Genomic DNA, 22631 nt, shown 5'->3' with positions numbered 1-22631 from the left:
TCTTTGGAAAACTTATATTCCAAAGCATATTATCATAATTTTTACTCCACTACATTTCATAATTTGAAATATATATTTAATATATTTAATATTTAAGTACATTAAACATCTACTTTTTTACTTTTACTTAAGTAAAAAGTACTTTAGTACACAATTTGTATGTAATTTTTACGTAATTAGGTATTTTATGTCATTAGGTATTAAATTAATTTTAATATGAATGAATTGAGAATGAATTGGCTGTGAGAATTTTCATTTCTAAATGGCGGCCGCGCTACTGAAGCGCCATCTAGTGGCTGTTGCCAAAAACGAACCAGAGTTTCCCCTCTTGTTCTTCTATGAGCTTTGACGACTGTGTCACAACAAAACCCTCCCGTTTTATAGCAACTTCCCATTGCCTCATCATGCCTGTATGTATCACTGGGAAACCTTCAAATGTGAAGAAAAAACAGCGAGAGATCATGAGAAAGAGTACCAGTTCCTGCTGAACATTGACCTGATATTATTAATAATAGCGTAAAATAACCAAAATTATTGTTCAATCTTACTTGTGAAACGTAATCCCATGTGATCTCGAATCAATAATGCGCCGGTTATTGCAACCGTAAGCTGCACAAAAAAAATACGGGCATAGTTGCTGTCTTTCCGTTAACTCCGATTGACTCTGGTGCTACCGTGCAGTGAGGAGACCCATCCAATATGGCGCCGGCGCTTGATGCGTTCCAGCACGTCTGGAAGTGTCTACTCTACGTATATAATGTCTATGGTTGGAACGAATAACAACACCAAAAAACCTAGAAAATCGCATTCATAACGATTTTATTTCCGTTACACAATTACAATGACGCTGATGCAGGGCTCCCCTGTTTCAAGATGGCGGCTCTATTTGACGCATTCGTTCCAATGAACTGCCGTAGCCAAGGCGACATCTGTACATATCTATGGGTTGAGTAACGTGAATACCGTTGACTACTTTATTTATTTTTATTATTTACCTGAATTTTTACACTAAAAAAATCCTATATAAATGATCACCATAATTAGATTTACGTTACATAATACATTCTATCTTCTATGGAAATAATTATATTAAAAACTTGAATTAACATTTTTAATTGAATAGCCCCGGTTTACCTCATTTGTAAGTCGCTTTGGATAAAAGCGGCTGCTAAATGACTAAATGTAAAACATAATTTAACACACCCCACTCCGCTGTAACATTACTGTCTGATTTCATCATCTATCTCCCATTTTACTGTCCTCACCCGAGCTCTCCTTACCCTGCAGACTTTATCCCATAACAGTTTGAAAACACTTTGTACTGTCTAAAATAAATGATCTACTCTAATTGCATGATTGTTTTACACACCATTTTGCAAAAGCATTTCATAATGAATAAAAAGTAAAAAAATAGAAATCGTTGTTTGGTGCCCTCTACAGTCCATGTTTGTTTAGTACAGAGTGAATGGGATTGAATGTAGAGTGGAGCGGCTAAGCTCGTGGAGAGTCTAGTGTGTCCTCATTGACGCGCCTCTCTGCTGCTTTCCGAAGACTGCAGGCGCCATCTTGGTTCCGGGGAGGTTTTTAAACGGGAAAAAAGTCAAAGTAAACCAAAGAAAAACTCAAAATTAAACATCTGATAAAAAGATTTGTTAGGGTTGGCGACGGAGATGACACTCGGTGTAAAGTCATGACACCTGTTTTTAAATACTTTTAAGACATTTTGAAGGAAATACAAGAAAACTGTGAAGAAAACAAACATTGGGCCGGAGGGATTTTTGTCTGCAGCTGGGAAAGTTGTTTTGTTGACGTTAGCTCGCATGCTAACACTTTTACCTGTCGGATATGACATCGACTAATCCAGGTATCGTGTAAAACACCAAAAAACCAACATGAATGTGCTGTTTAATTGGTTTTGAACAGTTGACGTGGTTAGCGCGAGCAGTTGTTAGCATAGTTGTTCAGCTAGAGACTGTAACGCATATGCTAATGGTGTCAAAAGTGCACAAACACTCACTATCTGCTTTGTTTGTTGTAAAAGTTGGATGCTTGTTTGTTTATTTGTTAGTAGTGAAGAGTCACAGGTCGGTGACAGTCAGATTTGCTGACACTTGTAGCAATGTGAGCTTCAGCTGTCAGTCACAGAGGCCCAAATTGATCCACACATTTGCGTATGATCAGATGTAATGGACGAGAACTGCAAAGATTCACTGACATCTAACTTTGTCTATTTTGGCTTCATGGTCCGTCTGAGTAAAGTTACCCTTAATAAATGTCACATAGCATCCAGTTGATCTTTTTTAATATAGATAACGTTAGATTAATTGTTAAATTTATATCTTGTGTTGCACAGACTTATCTTGGCATGGGTTTGGGTTGATCCATAAAATTAAGTCTGTACTTGGGATAAAGTAGGGTTCATAAACTAATTTGGTTACACTACACTTTGTTTTTTAATATCCAAATGATTACATAATGAAGAAACAAAAATCTCTTGATTATAAATGGTATATAAAATCTGCATCACATCTAGGGGCTGTGGCAATTTAGAATTGAGATCATTTAGAGGCGGTTTCCCGGACAGGGATTAAGACTAGTCCTAGACTAAAATAAATGTAAGAGCTGTCCAAACTGAAAACAACTTTCGCTGGCATATCTTAAAATACACCAGTGCCCTTTGTTTTGCCTCAAAATGCACACAGGTAATGTTTTTAGTAAGGCATGTTTGTTAAAACGAGTTATATTTCCTAATTAAGCTAAGGCCTAATCCTGGTTTAAAGCTAATCTCTGTCTGGGAAACCACCCTTTAAAGTCTAAATCAAGACTAAAATGCTTGTTAAAGTTGTTCTAACTGAAAACGACTTGTAGGTTCCCACAGGTCCTTTAAAGGAACAGTATGTAAGAAATTTATATCAGTTAATCATAAAATGGCCCTGATATGTCACTAGACATTAAGAAATCATTTTCATTTCGAATACTTATATCACTCACAACAGTGGTCTGGCCAGGATATTGTCATTTAAAAAGTGGAGTTGCAGCCCTTAACTAATGTTTATGTTGTCATTTTGTGTATTGGCCACCAGTTGTGTGATTGCAGTACCAGTTTTAGCCACAAGTTTTGTGATTGCAATACAAGTTTTGGCCACAATCCTACATACTGTTCTTTTAAATCCTTGAAAGTTTGTGAATCTGGGGGGAAAAAATTCAAGGCCCTGGGAAGTTTTTGAAAATATACATACATAGATACAGGTCATTGAAAGTGCTTGAATCTATTTTATGCAAGAAGTTTTCTGGAATATGGAAAAATCCATATAATTCCCTGTGTAGTGTCGGATATTTTCATAAAAATTCTAGAATTTTTTAGCACACGTGCTAAACTGTTCTCTTTAAATGCTTATATTTTCTGTATGTGAATGTTGATTCATACCAAAAATGCTTTTTTGCATAGTTGTGTTTGACACATGAAAATGTCTCGGGTTACGTATGTAACTGTTGTTCCCTGAGAAGGGAACGAGACGTCTCCCTTGCCATACTTCCTGCGTCCCTGTAACACCGTCTTTGGCAATATTTCAGATGCCGATATACTTCCTGGCTCCCGCGTCACCCTGTCTTTGTCGTTAAGCCTCACCATTGGTTGAATTTGATATACACATTTAGACGCACTTACCCCTGAAGGCGTCCCCAAAGTGTCACTGCAGTGATGCAGCACGAATTCCCTCAAAAGGGAACTGTAACAATGTATCTTAAAAGGTAACACAATGTAACCTTGCTCTCACTTGAAACGTGTCCCCACATTTAGTCCTTGAATTTGAGGGTATTGGACCTGGAAAGTCCTTGAAAGGTCCTTGAATTTGAAGGTAAAGGTGTGGGAACCCTGTTGTATCTTAAAATATATCAGTGTCATTGTTTTGACTCAAGATGCACACTAGTGATTTAAGATATGTTTGGGGCTGTTTACACTTGATATTAAGATGTGTTTTAGTCGATCGGATCAAAAGTTTATAAAAACGACCTAAATGTCCTAATATAACTAAGTGCTAGTCCTGTCTTTATCTAAGCCCTGTCCGGGAAACTGTCCCATAATGTCAAAAACTTGTGATTTATGCATAATGCTAATTTTTTTCAGAGTTGAATAAAGCTTAATGAATGCAGCTAACACTACAATTTAGGGATAATTCTGGGTGTGTGGTGTGTTTTAGATATGTCTGAGGTCATGGCTTCATCAGCTGGATCTCATTCTAACGGCGCCGCAGTCGTCCCGAAGGGAAACAACAAGCGACAAGCCACGTAAGTTGTGCTTATGGATAAAAACACATGTATTCTACATATAACAGTATGCATTTGGCAGACACTTTTATCTAACATTACCGATTGTTTCTGAATTAGTACCAAAACAAAACACTACTGTTCATATTCAGTTGATCTAATGAAGAATCACAAATGATAATATTTACAATGCCTTCATTTTGCATTAAAAGCTTTTGTGAAGTATGTTCAACCTGCTATTTTTTTAATGAAAGTGATGACAGAATGGGTGTTTTAACACTGTAATGTGCAAAAACACATCCTTATGTAGTACATACTACTTTAGTCTAAAGCCCTATTCGGACGGGATTAGTTTTACGGGGGTAGATGGCGTAATGTAATTTTACCACAGGACGTCTATAATATTAATGGTCAATTCGGACGGGATTTGAAATCTCAGTAAAACATTCAGAAGTGGGAGGGGTAACTCGATTGCGCGGCACGTCACCTTACGTCGTCACATGCACATTACCTTGCTTCCTGATAACACATGTGCAACTGCAAACACCATGACACAGACAAGGAAAACGCGAAACACTATGTTTAATTTCAGTTTGGGGAGAACTTCAGTTTCAAAAATAGTTCTGTGCCTTTTTTTTAAGTTTGTGTCGTCTTATTCAGGAACTGACGTGCCACTGACTTGTTTTTCCCGCCTAGAGCACAAGTTTTTTTAAGCGCTTTTATATTTAAAAGAAACCCGCAAATTAAAAGGAAATTATGTAATTTAAGTGTATATTTACAGCTGGTCTATTCGCACTGGATTAGTATTACCTGAGGTAATTTCTCCGGACCTTTTTACATAAGGTTAAAGTCGCCGTAATCTTTACTGACATTGTCCGTAATGATTACTGACATGGAGCATTTGGACAGGACTAAAATCACTGAGAAGCTCTGATAAAATAGCTTTACTCCACCTCCATATGTAAAACTAATCCCGTCCCAATAGTACTCAAGTCAGTGTTGTCCTGCAGAGTTCAGCTGCAACCCCAATCAAACACACCTGAACCTGGTGTGTTGAAGCTGGGTTGGAACTAAAATATACAGGAGGGTAGATCTCCAGGAACAGGGTTGGTCACCCCTGGTCTAGGTCCTCAGGAGCCATGTCATGTGAGAAACAGACCAAAATGTAATGCTTATTCAAAAAAGACTTTTGAAGGTCAACAATGTATACAGTTTGCTTATATTGTGCTATTTTGTAAGAGCAGTGTTTACACTGTAGAGATGAAGTCAAAAGGGTTTTGTAATATGATGATGATGAATTCTGTCATATTTCCTATGAATTATATATTTAAAGGGACACACAACTTTTTTTTAAATATATGCAAATTTTTCAGTTCCCCTAGAGTTAAACATTTGATTTTTACCGTTTTGGAATCCATTCAGCTGATCTCCGGGTCTGGCGGTACCACTTTTAGCATAGCTTAGCATAATCCATTGGATCTGATTAGTCCATTAGCATCGCGCTAAAAAAGTAAACTGTCCCTTTAAATATGCGTTTGTATGGCTAAAATCTTCACAGTATGCAATCCTGCTAACAGTCACTTTCCAGAGGGAAATTGATGGATAACAGTATTGTGTTTTTTTTTTTTTTTTTTTTTTTAGGAGAAGTTGTTTACTGCATGTTTTTAGCTCAGTGTCTGAAGTTAATTTCACATAATGGTCTGTCTGCTCTGCTTTGGTCTGTTTGCCTTTCAGTTGAATCGATGGAGAAATGGAGGAATGTGGTTTTGGCAATTGTGCAATATGCTGAAGTTATTGACTAATGTGAATTTCCCTGGTTTTGTTTTTTCTCGCTCTTTATTTCAGCTCGGACTATGCGGACGAAGACGGAGGGAAATTATTTAGGTGAGTCATGATGTGGGACTTAGATATGAACTGTAATGAGGTTTCTGGCTGAGTCTAAAGTGTTTTTGTTGTTTTTGGCTTTTCTCAGGTGTGATGATGAAGGAAGTGGCTCAAACGACAAAGAGCGTTTTGCCAGGTATTGATTTGATAGAAATGAAAATACTGAATGAGTCAGAAGAGCACTGAGAATGATGCTATGTTCTTACACCATTGGTACCATTGCAACACACACTTGGCCTGTTTTAGAATATGGTGTTGAAATTTGAACCCCTTTTTACACAGATTACGGAAAATAGATGGATAATCTGGGATTTGTGCCCATTTGATTTTGCTTCATTCACACTGTCAATGATTTTCTGAAATTTGTACGTGCGTTCACACACATCTCGTCAAGATCCCATACAGACACATGACACAAGTAATGTATTGGTAGATTTTTGCTGTGTCTTAAGTTTGCTGATTATCCACGATTTCACTTTCGAGAAACCATGCACAAGCATTTTTTCTGATCTAATCATAAACTAACACATGGTGTGCTGTTCTGTTATACTTTCGAGCGATCTCAGTTATAAAGTGGATAATGACGAGCTCCCTGATCTCTGCTACATTCCAGTTTGCAGACATTTTTCGTTGTGAATGTTGTCACCTGAATGAGTTGAGCGATAACTTAGCTGTGACGACGACACACGCATCCTCACTACGACTTACCCCTTATGGCACTGTAAAATATATGCAGCATTTCTGTCAAATCAACATGTATTTTTATGTTACTTTAACTTAACAAATTAAGTGAAACAATTTCAACTTGTTTTTATAAGTTATGTCTACTTTTTTAAGTCAAAAATTAAAAAAGTAGGTTGAATTGAAGTGCAAAACCAAGTGGTTTTAACTTCATGCTGCATTTTTTTTACAGTGCAGAATCAATTCCAGGATGTCACTGGCAATTTGTTTTGCAATTTTCTAGGAATGATGCGCTCTGTAAAAGAGTTTAAGGGGAAATATGCATGGCCTGGAGCCAACATGAACGATGCTCAGGCCATACAATAGAACTGAATCAAACAACAACAGACAAAGAAAAAAAATCACTCGCTGCTCTTGACTTATTCAGTTTTTTATAAAAGATTAATCTATATTTAATTTATAAAGTGAAGACTGTGCAGTATTACTTTACATTCGATTGCTTTTAATTCAGATTCTGTACCTGAAAGGTACTGTTAGATCGATCTGAATATTATTTCATTAGTATGTTTGTTCTGTTGTATTTATTTATCTATTGCTCATTATTTGGTTATTTATTCTTAGTTTGTTACTAACTGTTTACTTGTCTTTAACAATATTTAAAATGTATGAGGTACGCTAGTAAATTCTAGTGTTATAGCCTTGTTTATTAAGGCTACATGGGTCAAAAACATTGAAGACAATAATCAGGTAGGTTTTATTGTAGTGCTTTTTGGTGTGGCCTGTGATCATTTTGGCAGGAAATGTGTAACGGATAAATATTTAAATTTATAATTTAATTTAAAATATTTTAATAATCTGGTAACAGCTTTACCGTAATATAATTTTAACATATAATGGCAAAAACTTGGGATTATGCCTCCTAATTCTGTATCTTATGGTTGGGTAACAGGGTTGAATAAAGTTCACCCAAAAATGATCATTCTGTCATCTTTTACTTGCCTTCATGTTGTTTTTTAATTCTGTTGAACAGAAAAGAAAATAATTTTATAAATGATGGTAAGCACACAGTTGACGGTACCCATTGAGTTTCATAGTATTTGTTATTGCTACCATGGAATTGGAATGAGTAATGTCAATACATTAAAACAACACGAGAGTGAGTAAATGATGACAGAACTTTATTGTTTGGTTAATGAATAATAATTGAAATACATGTAATGCCATTATGTTCTTCTGTTGTTGTGTTTTTATAGCAATGTGGTAATTAAAACAGTTTAACTGCGATATGATTTCAACAGATAATGTCAAAAGTCATAAGGTTTCCTAAGGGCCGGATCACACAGAACGCGTTCCTGATGGTGGCAGGAAATGTTTTCTATGGCATCTCTTTATGCACGCCAAACACTTTGACCGCGTTTTTTCCCCGTCATGCGTTTTTGCAGAAACGCTCTGAGCGCTTGAAGTTAAGAAAAGTTCGGAGCAGAAAAGCGCCCAACGTCATGCACGTTTTTCCATTGTGCAATAGAATGAGGCGGGCCTTTCGTTGTGGTGACAAAAGTTTACAGTCTCGGTCCGCCTGATGTTTTTAACAGTTAAAAATGTGTTCTGTGTGATCGGCTGCTATAACACTGTATCCTAAGCAGATGCAACTTAACAAGATTTTAGCTGAACATGAAATGCTGCATCAGTTCACTGTTACTCCCTGATTCTTGCACTTCATTGATTGCACTTCAAGCGTTTTCTTTTGAGCACTTTCGTTCCTTTTCTATGTCCCTTTCTTCTTTTCTCAGGCCGTTTGAAGAGGCTTTATCTTTCAGCTCTCATGAGATCTTTCATATGCATTTATCATTAAAAAATGAGTTTATTCGTCTCACTTAGCAGCACTTTGATGCAGGCTTTATTTTCTTCTCCATCCATCTTTTTCTCCCTTGCATCTCTCTTCCTTCTTCGTTTAACCTTCTCTATGTCCCTGCACCTCCTTTTCCCACAATTCCATTCGTCTGTCCGCCCATCTCTCATCCTCCTCCTATGACCTCCTGACCCCAGGGAGAACCACAGCGAGATCGAGCGGAGGCGGAGAAATAAGATGACCGCTTACATCACAGAGCTGTCAGACATGGTGCCCACCTGCAGCGCGTTGGCACGGAAGCCGGACAAGCTCACGATTCTGCGCATGGCCGTCTCTCACATGAAAACTCTCAGAGGAAGCGGCAGCACCGGCGCAGATGGAGCATACAAGCCGTCTTTCCTCACAGATCAGGTTAGATATGACGTCAGCTGATTCTTTATAGCACATATAAACTTTTTCTGCCTTGCAAACTTGTTGAGCTTGCTACCCAGACAACATTTGGACACCATGCTTGCTAACAGTTTTGTTTCCATATTAGCAATGTCTGAGTGTCAAAGCATTGGCAACATGTTACTTCACTTTAGGACATAGAGTTTGAATATGGAGATGAGTGTAGTTGCCTATAGAGTATGTCACATATGCAGCAAGTCAGTTCAGTAATTTAAGAAAATCTCTGCAGGAGCTAAAGCATCTGATCCTGGAGGCTGCTGATGGGTTTCTGTTTGTCGTGTCGTGCGAGACCGGCAACGTTGTTTATGTATCTGACTCCGTCACACCGGTTTTGAACCAGGCACAATCTGATTGGCACGGCTCCTCGTTGTACGATCAGATTCATCCAGATGACATAGAGAAGCTCAGAGAGCAGCTTTCCACCGCCGAGAACAACAACAGCGGTAAGAAGCGTTTGTCTGTCCGCTTCTCATTTCACTCTTCATGTTCTTACCGTGTTTTTTTCTTTAAACCTCCTTGTCTCCCCTCAGGTCGGATGTTGGACATGAAAACGGGGACGGTGAAGAAAGAAGGGGGGCAGTCCTCAGTGAGAATGAGTGTAGGTGCACGGCGCTCCTTCATCTGCAGGATGAGGTGAGAGACATGAACAATAAACAAATCTTTGTTAGGGCCTCGAGTGTTTATGTTTATGCATTATTGATCCTAAGTGACCTGTGTAGAAGATTAGCACAGTGGTATAGACGTTTCAGCAGCAACAACATAAACAAACGCAACTTCCGGTAGACTTCCACATAGAATCAATAACAACAGAGTCCTTTTACAGTAGTTTAAATTTGATAACAAGGAAAATAAATGACAAGTAAATTACCTTCGTTCATGTATGTAACACATATCAACTTTTAACGTTACTGTGTAAAATGATTGTATACAATGTTAGCTACAGCTCCTTGAATTCTTGCCTGACTGTCAAACCTCTACACACAGTTGTGATCCATGCTTGTCATCTCCCCTTGTCTTAAAGGAATAGTCTACTCATTTTCAATATTAAAATATGTTATTACCTTAACTAAGAATTGTTGATACATCCCTCTATCATCTGTGTGCGTGCACGTAAGCGCTGGAGCGCGCTACGACACTTCGATAGCATTTAGCTTAGCCCCATTCATTCAATGGTACCATTAAGAGATAAAGTTAGAAGTGACCAAACACATCAACGTTTTTCCTATTTAAGACGAGTAGTTATACGAGCAAGTTTGGTGGTACAAAATAAAACGTAGTGCTTTTATAAGCGGATTTAAAAGAGGAACTATATTTTATGGCGTAATAGCACTTTTGGGAGTACTTCGACTCGCCTGAAAAGTCCGTTCCCCTTCTCACTCTCATAATGGGAGAGGGAGGGTGTTACTGCGCCGAGTCGAAGTACTCACAAAAGTGCTATTACGCCATAAAATATAGTTCCTCTTTTAAATCCGCTTAGAAAAGCGCCACGTCCTATTCTGTACCACCAAACCTGCTCGCACAACAACTCGTCCCAAATAGGAAAAACGCCGATGTGTTCGGTCACTTCCAACTCCATCTCCAAATGGCACCATTAAATGAATGGGGCTAAGCTAAATGCTATCGTAGCGTCGCAGCGCGCTCCAGTGCTTACGTGCACACACACAGATGACAGAGGGATGTATCAACAATTCCTAGTCAAGGTAATAACATATTTTAATATTGAAAATGAGTAGACTATTCCTTTAAGCAAACCAAAACAATTTATTTTCGACAAGGTATTTGTTTCAGAGATTAGTTTAGCCACTAGCCAGACCGATAAATAAATACAGGACGAAAGCTCACTTCGGCTCAGCCGCGTGTGTGTCAGATGAAGAGTAAAGTGGCTAAAGCTTGGCCTTCAAAATGGCTGGTTGTACTGTAAATGAGTCTTTTCACAGCATGTTTTTATGGGCATCTGTTCAGATGTGGGGCTTGTCCAGTAGAACCAGTGTCCATGAATAGACTCAGCTTCTTGAGAAACAGAAACAGGTAAGATTTACTCTTTCATACTCTCAGATCTCAGTCCACAGTCAGGTACAGATGAAAACTCTCTCTTCTTCTGTAGGAATGGATTAGGTACTCCCAAAGATGGTGAACCGCAGTATGTGGTTGTGCACTGCACGGGCTACATTAAGTCATGGCCCCTCGCAGGTAACCACATTTACACACAATCAACCACCTCATTGGCATTACAATTGGAATTGTGGAAATTGTCCTGCGGCATAAAAGTGTGAACATTTTATTTAACTAAATTCTGTTTAAACATTTGTCTGATGGTCAAACACTGAAATGAAAAGGACCAATTACTGAGCCTGATATCTTGACCTGGAGTTATGTAACACATGTCTCTGGTCTCTTTGAGGAATTTTGGATGTGTTTTGGAACAATACTGAGGAAGTGACCTCCCATCAGACCAGCTGCTATTGTCCATAGAGAGCAGATAAATCTCCACTGTCCGGTCAGGTGACCTGCTGTAGAGCTGATGTTGATTTCTCTCTCTCTCTCTCAGGAGTGACTCTGTCTGATGATGATGCTGATAGTAGTCAGGGAAATCGTTTCTGTCTAGTCGCCATTGGAAGGCTACAGGTACTTATGTTTATTCGGAAAGTTCTTTGTCAGATTTGAAGAAATAGTTCACCTTATAAGAAATATCTGTCCATCATCACTCATTTTTAATTTATTTTAAAGGGTCATGGCATGGGCATTTTATGTTCCCCTACCTGTTACACAGATCTTGCACAGATAAGCAGGTTTCACTTGCTCATACCGCTGCTTAAATGGTCTTTTAAACCACATTTTCTGTTTATTCATGACCCAAACAATACCAAGTACTATAATAAAAGTAGATAGGTTGACCCATAGATTTGTATAATAAAGGCTAGATGTGTTACGACGGAGTCTAACGTCATCCCCTGGCGTCCGTCTTGCCTCAGACAGTTCGCTCACTCGTAGCATTGTTTTTGATGGTGCAGGTACTTTTAAATGACCTTGACTTGCTCGGTTTTCTGCCGATTTTCGAACGGTTTGGTTTCTTACAAACGTTATTAACGTGGCTATGCTCTGGATGCTTTAACATGATTCATGAAAATTAGTCATTAAGTATGCAGTGTCATAGGTACATCTCTGACGTTTGTAACAAACCAAACCGTTTGGGAATCGGTGGAAAATTGAGCAAGTTGTAGTCATTTGGGGGTACATGCTCCATTGGGCACGGTGCTACAAGTGAGCGAGCTGCCTGTGGTAATGCGGACGTTCCACTTAATTGGCCAGCAGCACGGGCGAGACATCTAGCCTTTACAATACATATTTATGGGTTGACCTATACATGCTCACATATACACGTATCTCATAGAGAAACATGCATGTATAGTAAAAGAGAGAAATTGAGGGAGTATAAATCTTTAGATGTAGAAGTTTCCATCCAAACATGAAGCGAATCTTTACAAAATACGAAATGTAAATTATTATACTCAAGTTATTTAAGCGAATGACAGTGGTATTTGTAAGAAATGTAGTTAACATTGTTGTCAGCTTTTTATTATTAAAAACACGCATTATTTACTATTACTGTATGCAAAAGAGCAGCAGAAACATTCTGCTAACACCCTTGAATTTCTTTTTTGTACCCCTCATTCAGGTAACATGTTGCCCAGGCGACAACTTGAACAACATCAGTGTACCGGTGGAATTCATTTCCCGTCATAACTGCCAAGGCGTCTACACTTTTGTGGATCATCGCTGTCTTGCAACAGTTGGTTATCAACCTCAGGTAGGTCTCGAAATGCTGAAGCTAAATGACTACAGCACCCCAGGCTGAGGCTTGATCTCAAGAAGAGCGGCAACTTTAGGTTTGTATTTTTTAACAATGTTTTGTGTTTTTGTGCCACAGCAATTACTGGGGAAGAACATTCTAGAGTTGGCACACCCAGAAGACCAGAACTTATTGAGAGACAGCCTTCAGCAGGTATGTGTGTGTGTGTGTGTGTTTATGAACATAAATATAACTTGTAATGCCAAGCTCTGAAATATGTGCTCTCAAAATTATTTTTAAAGGAGTGATCTTGATTTTTGACCCTTGCTGTAGGTGGTAAAACTGCGAGGTCAGGTTCTGTCTGTGATGTTCCGGTTTCGCTCTAAATCTAACGAGTGGATCTGGATGAGGACGAGCTCGTTCACCTTCCAGAACCCTTTCTCAGAGGAGATCGAATATATCATCTGCACCAACGCCAATGTGAAGTGAGTATTGAAATGTGTGACATGAGCACAAACCCACACACACACACACACACACACACATGACATCACTTCACCTTGCTTTGTTTGCTTGCTCATTTGTTGATGTTTTTGTCAAATTTTGTCAATTTATTTGCAGAAAATGGTTCGCTGCTGTTTAATCTACGATGGCATTATGGAGTGTAATTTTTAGTTTCACAAGCCAATGTTAATCCAAAATAAAATTTCTATCATCATTTAATTTGGTACTGGTGAAGTCCTACCAGTTTTGACTGCCATTTGTCAGCATAGTTTCATTGTGTATAAAACAGCATCAGAAACATGACAACAGATATGTTATGTGTGTTTGAACTATTCCTTGGATTACTTTGAAGGTGTATAGATGCATTTGTATGTACTTAAGAGCAAGAGTGTCAATTCTCCTCCGCTCTCAGTTTAAACTGACCAATCTCTCTCCACCAATCCCTCGCGTGATAGTAGAGCTCCAAATCAAGATTCCCTGTCCCCCCTCTCTTCCCCGGGGGTGGCACTGCCCCCTTCACTGGGGCAAAGCAGTCCTAACTGCCCCTCCACTCCCAGCCCAGGTCAGATGGCAGCCAGGTGAGAGCAGCAGACCGGCACTGTGGTGCACTGAGCTTCTGTTTCTTCATCTCTCCACCTCCTCATCCTCTCTCTGGTGACCCTCTTTCCTCATCTTAAGCTTTAGGGGGTAGATTAACCAGCATGCTCTCTTCCCGTAGGTAGCTGTGGTGTCCGTGGTAACCTAAGAATGCTGTAGGTTACTGGGTGTTGGGTTTGACGGTTGATGGTGGTGGGTGGTGATGTCATGACGGATGTAAACATCAGTGTCGTCTGTTGTTCTCCTCCACAGGCAGATGCAGCAGCAGGCGGAGTTAGAGGGCGGGATGAGCAGAGATGGAGTGTATGAAACAAATCAGGTGGCTCTTCCTCAGGTAAACACACCTGAACTCACAGGCTTTCTCTTTTGATCCAGCATCCATTTGAAAAATTAACACTGTCTCTCTATTCGTCTCTTCCTGTCAGGTTCCAGTGCAGACTGTGGGTGTAGTCGGCAATGATCACAGTAAAGCCTCTTTTGAACACACACTATACTATACTAAAGAAAACACAATGTCAATGTCATTTACTGGTTACTGTTTCTCTGACAGACCCCAAGACTCTGAGCTCCTCCAGCGTCTCAAGTGGACAGCAAGTTTATCCTTCAGCAGCATCTTTCCCCAATACTACACATCCCAGTGAGCCATTCAGGTAACACACGCATGTACATCCACCCACATTACTATACACTGTAAATGGTGAAAATGATCAATTGTGGTGAAAAGTCCTGTATCAGTGCTACAGACAATTTTGTCAAATTCTGTGCCATTCTCAGCAATTTGTTGGTTTATTTGGCCAATCAGTTCTCCTCTATTACCGAGCCAGTCAACATCAGTAAGTCTTGCTGATGAAAATTTTTCATATATTGCATCATCTGGGAAATTATGCAATATATGATATGCGGTACAGTTTGTAAAAGCAATTTGAATAATAATAAAAAATATCTAAAAAGTGAAACAATATTAATGGGGAAAAAAGCTTCAACATAAAACTGTAACTATACATATTTTTTATGTATTAAAATTAGTCGATAATAATTAAATCAATAAAACCTAACAATGTCAAATAAACAAGGTCATGCACGTGTGTGCGGTGCTTGCGCAAAACACATACAGCAGGAGGCAAAAAATAAGCGATCGCACAGGAGTTAAACTATCGATGATGCATCAAAATGGCATCCGCTGTGGATCTGATAGAGTCCAATACAGAAAATGCAAATACGGTTAGCAAACTGAAAGCAAAGACTCTCTAGGGAAGCCTTGCAAGCTTAGCATAACAATCCTGCTAAAGCTGCTATAAACAGGGAAGGAGACCAGAGGCCGTTTTTAATCAACAGATTAAAATGTAATCTTAAATTCTAGCAAGAAACTGTAAAATGTAACTGACTCGCAACAGATGTCACTGATCATGATTGACTGGCTGAGGCACTGCATGCTAGTCAAGTTTACCATTGCGGGTTTTCTAATGGTAAAATACTGAAGGTTACCTTCTCCATAATATAAGTATCTTTGCTGAAAGTGCGCCACAAGTCCAATATCATTAGCTATATATCACTGCAGGAAAGGCTTATTGCACTATTACCGTGGGTTCACACCAGCCGCGTTTGAGGCGTCTATTGCGTCTAGTTTGCCGCTGAACATTTTGAGTTTACCCGCTTCATTCGCGTGTGAAATTCTAGTCATCGAGACTTTCACGCGGAAATTCAGGTCATGGGAGGGGCTTCTGCGACTCCGCTCGCTTTCTGTAATCACGTCGCTACTAGAAGCTTTTGATTGGTTAACGTGCCATGTTTTTCCGCCAAAGTAAAAATTTTTCAACTCACGCATTTCGCGCGAACAAGGTGGAATCGCGCCGCGAGACCTTCAAACGCGTGTCAACCACTGATCTATATAAATGACTGGATTGCGCATAGAACGCTTAACGTAACAGCGTGAGGTGAAGCCCGCGCAGAGTTCCAAATTCAAAAATTCTTCCTTTCAAAATCATGTTTTAAATTCACCCGCTTTACAGCGTATCAGTCACGCAAGAATAATTTTTAGGATATGTGTACGTAAATGAACTGTTAATTCTGGTGTTATTTGCAATGTTTATGTTTTAATCGGGCAGGAAAATGGATTTATAAAAAAACGAAGACTAGTAAAGTGATGTTTTATCATTAAAATCTGATCGTGTCCATTGATTTAATAGAATGTTTGGGTATACCAACATGGCGGCGCGTTGGCTTCACAGTTGTGACGTCATGCGCAATCCAGTCATTTATATAGATCAGTGGTGTCAACGGGTCTTCACATTGACTTAACATTAAAATCACTCATGCTTCACGCCTCTACCGTGGCTGGTCTGAACGCAGCATTACAGGTAACGATTATTCGATTGATTGATTGATTGATTGATTGATTGATTAATCATTAATTTACACAATCATTGAATATGGAAAATTGCATAAATTGACATCCCTAATTCAAATCATTCAGTTAGTGCAAACCATTACATTTCAAGCATTCCAGAGAGCTATGTGATATTATCATAAAAATATGAACATGTCATGTGTACAGCTTACAGAGTCTACTGGTTTCAGACGGTCTGAATCATCAGAATTTTAAATATGTCAGAATTATTTTGGCTGTCCACCATTCTTTCTGGTATCTCGTATCAGTTGATGACAATATTATACATCACTATATCTGTTATTTCTAGCTAACACCACCCTTATACTGTGGATCAGTTATACCTTCATCTGACTGATTCTCTGCCTCGTCTTTGATCTCAGGTCAGCTGGTATGGCTCAGCAAATGGTGTCGACCCCTCACGCAGCAGGTCAGATGCTTGCACAGATGTCCCGTCAGAACGCACCCCCTGGAGCCACCGCAACCAACAGCAGCCCTATTCAGGCCCAGGCAGGAACCACTGCGCCCCCTGGAGTTTGGTCTGCCACAAGACCTTCCTTTAACACACAGGTACAGAGATTTCAAGCTTAGACTGGATTTATACATCCTGAATTTATTCACTAAATTAGGGGATTCTTGCCCATGTTTCTACTGATTCCATCTTGATTCCCTCTGTGTCTAACAGGTAGCAAGCCAAGTAGGAAAGAGTCAGTCTCCCCAGTTTAATATGGGAGGTTTTAACTCTGGCCCTCCACCCTCCACTACCTCATCCTTCGGTCAGATCAGTGGAGCTTCCATGGCAAACGCATCAAATTACCCACAACTTAACAATCGCCCCAATGCTTCAACTAATGGCTACGGTAAATATTTCAGTATTAAAGGGCCGTTTACATTATAATGATAACTACATTTTAATAGCAGGGTTCCCACTGGTCCTTGAAATTAGGGCTGTTTTTAACTAAGGATTTTCATAGTCGAATCTGATTCGTTAGGTTTTGTCATAGTCGAACCTTTTTTTTATAGCAGCTAGGGCTGTGGCGGTGAAGGAATTTAAATACAGAACAAAGCATTGTCTAAAATCAATTAAAATTAAGACAGTATTTATATACCTGTACAGAAGGCAATGAATATTTATTTATGGCATTTTCAATAGTATATTAGTAGGTAAATGAATGTGTATCTATAAAGTATGAAAACGAATCAATCATCATTTTGGCTAAATTATGCTGGATAGATCCTTTTAGTCAGAAAGATTTGTCATTATTTCAGAACAAGTTAAAATTAACTTACATTACAAAACAACTTACATTATTTCCGAGTGTTACTTGGTCAAAAATATGTAGAGATATAGCCTATGCGAGTAAAAATTACAGAACAAAAATGTTTAGCTCACGCGGAGTGAACGAAAAGCCGTTAATTAAGCTGACTCTCTGCAACATTGTGGACGTGCTTAAACAGTCGAGTCGCAGGTAATTTTCAATGTCTATAATGTTTCACGCAGATACTGTTGATGAAAAACGTTCATATCTAAATGTCCAGGTAAGAGTCAAGTGTTCAGTCAGTTAATAATAAAGCCACCAGCGTTTTTGGCTGCAGCTCCCTTATTCACGGAGTGACGCTGTATACAAAGAAAAAACCTATAAAGGTTTTTATTTTAAGTGGTTTTAATGCTGGTAAGCAATCAGTTATATTATGGCGCTTTGTATTTGTGTTGATCAGTTAAATGAATGTATTAATAAGTAATTTAATATACGCTACAGTTATTCTGTCATCTTAGTTTCACTTTTACATAGTATTACATTTTGAATATGTAATGCTTTTTAATTCTACAACATTGACCACGCCAAAAGGTAAGATATTGGATTACATAAACTATTAGATTCACCGTTTAGAGTTATGCAAACAATGCGTCTTGAGGACATCTGGTTATACCCGCCATGTAAATGCAACAAGAACAGCATATTAACACATTTAAGGGCATGTGAACATTGACAAGCATTTTTATTATAGAAAATATGCAATTGTAGTTAGTGCCATTGAAGGTAAATGATTTGAGTACTGCGTCTTGCGAGCGAATTAGCATAAAGTTATTGTTATCGTCCGGTGGTGTCTGCTATTATAGTTATCATTATAGTTAACGTTACAGTTCTTCTTATTATGTAAACAGACCTTAAAGGAATATTCCATTTTCTTAAAAGAAAAATCCAGATAATTTACTCACCACAATGTCATCCAAAAGGTTGATGTCTTTCTTTGTTCAGTCGAGAGGAAATTGTGTTTTTTGAGGGGAACATTGCAGGATTTTTCTCGTTTTGATGGACTTTAATAGACACCAACGGTTGGTGCTTGACTCAACACTTAACAGTTTTTTTCGGCGGAGTTTCAAAGGTCTATAAACGATCCCAAACGAGGCATAAGGGTCTTATCTAGCAAAACGATTGTCAGTTTTGACAAGAAAAATAACAAATATACACTTTTAAAGCACAACTTCTCGTTTTGATCCGGTCTTCATGCGCTAGCGTGACCCGACGCAATACGTCATCACGTCAAGAGGTCACAGAGGACGAACGCGAAACTCCGCCCCAGTGTTTACAAGACAAGTGTTGTGAAAGAGGACCATTCCTACGTTGTTGTATGTCAACTGATACTAATTAATGTCTTTGTGTCAGTTTATTGTTTAAAATGGTTCGCAAATGTGCGTTTTATATATGTAACACACGTAACCTCCCTACGTCACTACGCATTTACATTAGGTCGTGCTGGACCGGACCTAAACGAAAAGTTGTGCTTTAAAAGAGCATATTTGTTATTTTTCTTGTCAAAAATGACAATCGTTTTGCTAGATAAGACACTTATGCCTCGTTTGGGATTGTTTATAGTCCTTTGAAACTCCGTTGAAAAAAACTGTTAAGTGTTGAGTTAAGTATTAAATGTTGGTGTCTATTAAAGTCCATTAAAATGAGAAAAATCCTGCAATGTTTTCCTCAAAAAACATAATTTCTTCTGGACTGAACAAAGAAAAACATCAACATTTTGGAAGACATTGTGGTGAGTAAATTATCTGGATTTTTCTTTTAAGAAAATGGAATATTCCTTTAAGACATTAAATATAATCTGCATGTTTAACAAGACCTGATCAGTTTTAAATATATAAGCATTCAGATTCTAGTTAACTGACATTTTTGTTTTTCGTTCAGGTGATGTTAATCAGATGGGAACACAGTTCACCTCCAGGCCAGCAGAGGGAGTGGCAGGGTGGCAGCAGTGGCAGAATCAAGCACATGCTCAAGGCACTGCTGACACACATCCACAGTCTCAAAACAACCAGACAGAGATGTTTCCAGTGAGTGAAGCTGACATGCTCTTTAACATGCGTACATTTTTTATTTGAAAAGGAAAAAGTTAATCCAAAATCAAAAATTGTATTACTTTAAGGTTTACCTGTAAGGTTCTCTTTATTTAGTGGACCACAAAAGAAGTTTAGCAAAATGAAAAGTAGAATCCTTTTTAGCATGCATAAACGAATAAAAGCATCATAATAGAGATGGAAACAGATTAATCGTAACTTAATCGTTTGCAGAATAAATGTTTTTAGCTTTTGTTTATACCATATGTGTGTGTTTTGTCTATAATAATTATGTGTATATAAACACACACAGATGCAAGTATATTTAAGAAATATTAACATGTGTATACACATATTTATATATAATTATAAGTACTTGTAACAAAATATTCAATTACAATCTTTCAACACAGATGGGGCAAATTTGATCTCAATGACACCAAAACCCTGTCCTTTAATATTTCATTTATTTGATTTTTTTTCCTGTACATAAGACCTTTTTTTGGGTAAACCCCTTTCTTCACCTTTTCAGGATGTTCTTTCCATGTTGGATCAGTCTGGAAGTTTCGGCAATGATGACTTTGGAGAGATGCCCATGTTTCCTCCTTTCCCAGAGTGATCTCACATATTCTGTTACGTTCTTCTTTCACTGTTGCTCTCTTACTCTCCGTTTCCTTCTGTTTTAACCAAATTGAGGGCAGAGTTTGTCAGGATCCAGAAGTATAGAGAGACACCTGTAACAGTGCACCTGTTGCAAGCCATAATGAGGATACAAAAGAGACGGCATAGTGCACAGACAGACAACCCTTGTGTTTTCTACAGGGATGATAATGTGTTCACTTTTAAATCACGCACAATTGCACAAGTTGAACACAAACAGTCCCACACTGTGTCATTGCCGAACATGCACATGCATCTTTATTTTAAGTTGGTAATGAGGGTTGAACCAACCCACATAAACACACACACACAATGACAGTCTTGTCTGTTTATAACCGTGTATGTATACCGAATGCACTGCCTCATTTCTAATGCCACATTTGGATCCCAACAAAGTAAGAGGACTTGCCTAAAAATGCTCTGAATGAATTCAAATTCAAGAGCTCGAAATGTATTGGTGTCCAGCACTGTTTTCATTACAACATTTGGAAGCTGTGGTGTGTTTCCTTTTTTTTTTTTTTTACATCTGTTAGGGTTGTGCAAAATTTAGATTTTAAGAATTGTCTGCCTTTGATTTGCCCATCACTGGATGTTAAATTAAAATGACAGGAAGGATATTTACTGAATTCAGATTCCTCAGTTCAAAGTCAACAACTGGCTTAATAGATATAAAGGCATTGTTAGTCTGAATGGCTTATATTGGTGCAGTAGATCTGGACTGCTTTAAAACTCATCACAGACTGTGGATTGTTCAAATGTTTTTCTCTTGTCAGTTCTGCAGCTTTAATATGTAAAAGCCGATTGCCTGAAACGTCACTTCCTGTCTTCACGTCTCTGCTGATGACATGATGAGCTGTTACTCAGGCATATTTTTAAAACAAAACATTTTAAAATATCAAACCAAGCAATAATGAATAGGGTTTGTGTAAATGTCAGAAGCCATTTTTCTTGGTATCCTAAGTATTGTTATGGATTTATTGTTGAATATTGACAAACCTATTAAGAATAATTTGCGTTGTCAGTGTTTTGCTTTAAAATTCAGTTTCTGATTGTTGTTATTCTAAATTATCCTTGTACAGAGATTTTTTTCTGAATTTTTAACATACTTCAGATGAATATTTTACAGGTTTAATAATTGAATTGCTAATAGATTAACAATTCAATGTTGAATTAAGTTTGTTATTGAATGTGGGTGTATCCTCTTTAATACTAAGTCAGACCATGTGTCAATATTCTCTTTCTTTTTATAAAGTGATATAAAATGGCCAATGCTCTGATTCTGTGTGTTGTTTGTTTCCATCTTGTTCCTCAAAAAGATTTTTAAAACGATGCGAGCTGCAGTTTGTCTAGTAAGCATAGATATAAATAAGCATATATGTATATGAAATGTTCAATGATGGAAGAGAACTTGGGCTTTTGTATTAAATTGTTATATTGTCAAAAATCTTTGTTGGGTTTTATTTCAAATCAATTTAGGACATACACCACACTTTTTTTGTAGGAGAAATGACAACCTTGCATCATGCTTGCTTTCAGTTTGTGGTTTTAGTACACGTTCTTGAGACTGATGGGCCTTTATCAAGCTTATAATGTATGATTTATTGTTATTTGACATTTTGAAAGTTAAAAGGCACATATCCAAAATCCACTTTTACAAGGTGTTTGGACATAAATGTGTGTTAGCAGTGTGTGAACACAACCATCCTACAATCTTCTTTTAAATTCCCATTAAACCAAAGCAGTCTGATTAGACATGTTGTTTTGATTTTCTTGTTAATGTGATGTCACACTGATAAAGCCCCGCCCGCAACCACAATGTGTAGCGCTAGTGTGGCTAAAGATGCCATAGTGTCAGACTTTATTCACAGGAATCAAATCTATTTTTAAATAAAAACGACACAAACATTAAACAAACTTTCTGAGTTGCTAACACGTTAGAACCAATAGGGAATAACACCACTTCCTAAATGCACGCGCAGGCTGTTTGATTACGTGGGCTGTAAAAGGGTCTATTGAACTACATTTACATCATGTGACCCACGATCAGTCTGATTACCAGGGCCCCAAGGAGAGAGAGGGCCCTTGAAAACTTTTTTTCATGGATTTTTTCATTTCCTAATTAAATTTCATAATGAATATCAGATGAAATGTAAAGTTAGTGTATTGGCTGAATAACTGTTTAAAGTTAAAACTGTCTAAAGTCTCACGGTCCCACCCC

General features: G+C 38.2%; 1 protein-coding gene across 3 annotated transcripts; it reads left to right on the top strand.

The window, feature by feature from the left end:
- Positions 1-1522: 1522 nt before the first annotated feature.
- Positions 1523-21857, top strand: arnt (aryl hydrocarbon receptor nuclear translocator). Of its 3 annotated transcripts, XM_055211834.2 has the most exons (20): positions 1523-1864; positions 4200-4287; positions 6112-6150; positions 6239-6286; positions 8878-9091; positions 9360-9573; positions 9661-9763; positions 11093-11158; positions 11235-11320; positions 11679-11755; positions 12807-12938; positions 13059-13133; positions 13254-13405; positions 14274-14355; positions 14447-14486; positions 14572-14671; positions 16791-16977; positions 17093-17267; positions 19605-19750; positions 20286-21857. In XM_055211834.2, exons 1-20 carry the CDS (start codon positions 1846-1848, stop codon positions 20370-20372), a joined length of 2130 nt encoding a protein of 709 aa, XP_055067809.2. In that variant the 5' UTR covers positions 1523-1845; the 3' UTR covers positions 20373-21857. The 3 variants fall into 3 exon arrangements, with proteins under 3 accessions (XP_055067809.2, XP_073727876.1, XP_073727875.1); XM_073871775.1 differs by lacking the exons at positions 1523-1864; positions 4200-4287 and adding an exon at positions 13883-14002 and having other exon boundaries at positions 6042-6150; XM_073871774.1 differs by lacking the exons at positions 1523-1864; positions 4200-4287 and adding an exon at positions 13880-14002 and having other exon boundaries at positions 6042-6150.
- The last annotated feature ends 774 nt before the right edge of the window (positions 21858-22631 follow it).

The sequence above is a fragment of the Misgurnus anguillicaudatus genome, chromosome 10 (genome assembly GCF_027580225.2).
Source record: "Misgurnus anguillicaudatus chromosome 10, ASM2758022v2, whole genome shotgun sequence".
Taxonomy (NCBI): Eukaryota; Metazoa; Chordata; class Actinopteri; order Cypriniformes; family Cobitidae; genus Misgurnus; species Misgurnus anguillicaudatus.
This window is presented reverse-complemented; position numbering and strand designations above follow the sequence as displayed.

What these genes read in the sequence shown, in the direction of transcription:
- arnt (XM_055211834.2), top strand. An exon ending in TCCTTCATCTGCAGGATGAG is followed by an intron (nt 9,764 to 11,092) that starts GTGAGAGACATG and finishes GCATCTGTTCAG; the next exon opens with ATGTGGGGCTTGTCCAGTAG. An exon ending in TGCACCAACGCCAATGTGAA is followed by an intron (nt 13,406 to 14,273) that starts GTGAGTATTGAA and finishes TCTCCTCCACAG; the next exon opens with GCAGATGCAGCAGCAGGCGG.